This window comes from Mandrillus leucophaeus, unplaced genomic scaffold (assembly GCF_000951045.1).
Source record: "Mandrillus leucophaeus isolate KB7577 unplaced genomic scaffold, Mleu.le_1.0 Scaffold170, whole genome shotgun sequence".
NCBI lineage: Eukaryota > Metazoa > Chordata > Mammalia > Primates > Cercopithecidae > Mandrillus > Mandrillus leucophaeus.
In genome coordinates, this window is record NW_012101699.1 from 665951 (window position 1) to 667743 (window position 1793).

The 1793-nt window shown below is 56.2% G+C and overlaps 1 protein-coding gene across 1 annotated transcript in view; it reads left to right on the top strand.

The window, feature by feature from the left end:
* The first annotated feature begins 305 nt into the window (after nt 1-305).
* Nucleotides 306-1793, top strand: part of GFPT2 (glutamine-fructose-6-phosphate transaminase 2) — a 48454-nt gene continuing 46966 nt past the window's right edge. Inside the window, exons 1-2 of the mRNA XM_011976844.1 lie at nt 306-401; nt 922-1047. Of these exons, the coding sequence (XP_011832234.1) occupies nt 933-1047 (115 nt within the window). The 5' untranslated portion in view covers nt 306-401; nt 922-932. The remainder of the gene's footprint in view (nt 402-921; nt 1048-1793) is intronic.

The window sequence follows — 1793 nt, forward strand, 5'->3', positions numbered from 1 at the left end:
GCCCTGCCTGGGCCCATTGCCCTCAGCCGAGGGCCTGGTAGCGCCTGCAGTGGGGAAGCGTCCCGAGGGGCTCACCCTGGGCAGGAGTGGGGCTGGGGGCAGCTGTGGCCCGGGAGGAGGCAGGAGCTTCCCCACTTGCTGTTAAGCCTCTTTCAAAGTAGATTTCCTGAAAACTGTCCAGCTCTCCAACCCGCCGTAAACGGACAGCCCGGGGCACACAGCCCTGGCCCTGTGGAGCACCTGTGCCAAGTGTGTGAGAAAAAGCTTAAGTTCCAATATAACAAATAACGTCTACATCACAGGTGTGGCAATCGATGGGAATAATGATGACGTCAAAGAAAGATACATTCAGCTGGTCAAGAAACGGGGCAAAGTCAAGGCTCTCGATGAAGAACTCTACAGTAAGTGGAGGGCCTCGGAGCGGGAGGAGCCAGTGCGGCACCGCCGCTTTCTAGGACTGGATTCCAACAGCGTCGGACACTGGAGATTTTCACTTGTCCCGGCTCAGATACACAGAAGGAGGGTTAAGCCCATGCTGTAAAACCGGGCTTCGCAGGGTGTGGGATGGTTTATTTTAGGTAGTGGCAGCACGGGGATAATTTTTTTAAGTGTTAATAGTTATATACAGTAGTTATTTTAATTCTGGCAAATGATACTGCTTTTCTGTTTAGGGTAGGGATATATCGTTTTCTTTTTAAAGCAAGTTTATTTCTGTGAAGAAAAGAGCTAAGCTACAGACAAGTAGTAAATAATCCTCAGCATGGGCGGTTTGTGGGCCTGCGTGGACTCCCGGGGTGGGAGCCGGGGCGGAGGTGCCGTCGGTGTGGGTGATGTGACTTGGTAATGACACCAGGTTACCCTCACAGTCCTGGGCCAAGACTTGTGGTTCAAGTGTGGCAAACTGATTTTCCTTTCATTTAGAACAAGACAGCATGGACTTAAAAGTGGAGTTTGAGACACACTTCGGCATTGCCCACACGCGCTGGGCCACCCACGGGGTCCCCAGTGCTGTCAATAGCCACCCCCAGCGCTCGGACAAAGGCAACGGTACGTGGCATGCTTTCCCGTTCCCACAGTTCCACCTCACCCTGAGCTGTGTCAGCGCCAGTGCCCGCCAAAGCAGGTTCCACACCCACCTCTGACTTCTCAGCCTGCTTCGTCTTCCCAAGAGAATGCGGATGACCCCTCTCCCAGAGATCCGCCAGTGGCCTGGACCTCAGTCAGGAGGCAGGCAGCCTGGTCCAGGGCGGTGCTGGCCTCCCAGGATTGCACAGGAAAACCGTGGCACTTAACCAGGAGAGCTGCTGGCTCCTTGGAACCCAGCCCATGAGTGGGACGAGGCCGCGTGAGGAACTGAGGGGTCTGGGCACTCTTCCTCCCCAAGCGACGGAAATGTTGCAGAAGGCTGTGCCCTTCAGGGAAGGATGGGTTCTGTCCTTATGCAGCTAAACCCATCTCTTCCCCGCGGAATGGTCCGGGTAAGGGCAGGGGCTGTGCTGGTCCTGATGGGTGCCTGATGCACAGTGGGCCCCAGCAGGAAACCTCAGCCCCAGGGGCTTAGGGTTTGGAGAAGTAGGGGCTGCAGCCGGAAGCCGAGGGCTCTTCCCAGGTGGAGAGCCCTCAACTCACCTTGATTCATGTTTTGTTTTTTTTTTTTGAGACGGAGTCTCGCTCTGTTGCCCAGGCTGGAGCACAGTGGCCGGATCTCGGCTCACTGCAAGCTCCGCCTCCCGGGTTCCCGCCATTCTCCTGCCTCAGCCTCCTGAGTAGCTGGGACTACAGGCGCCCGCCAC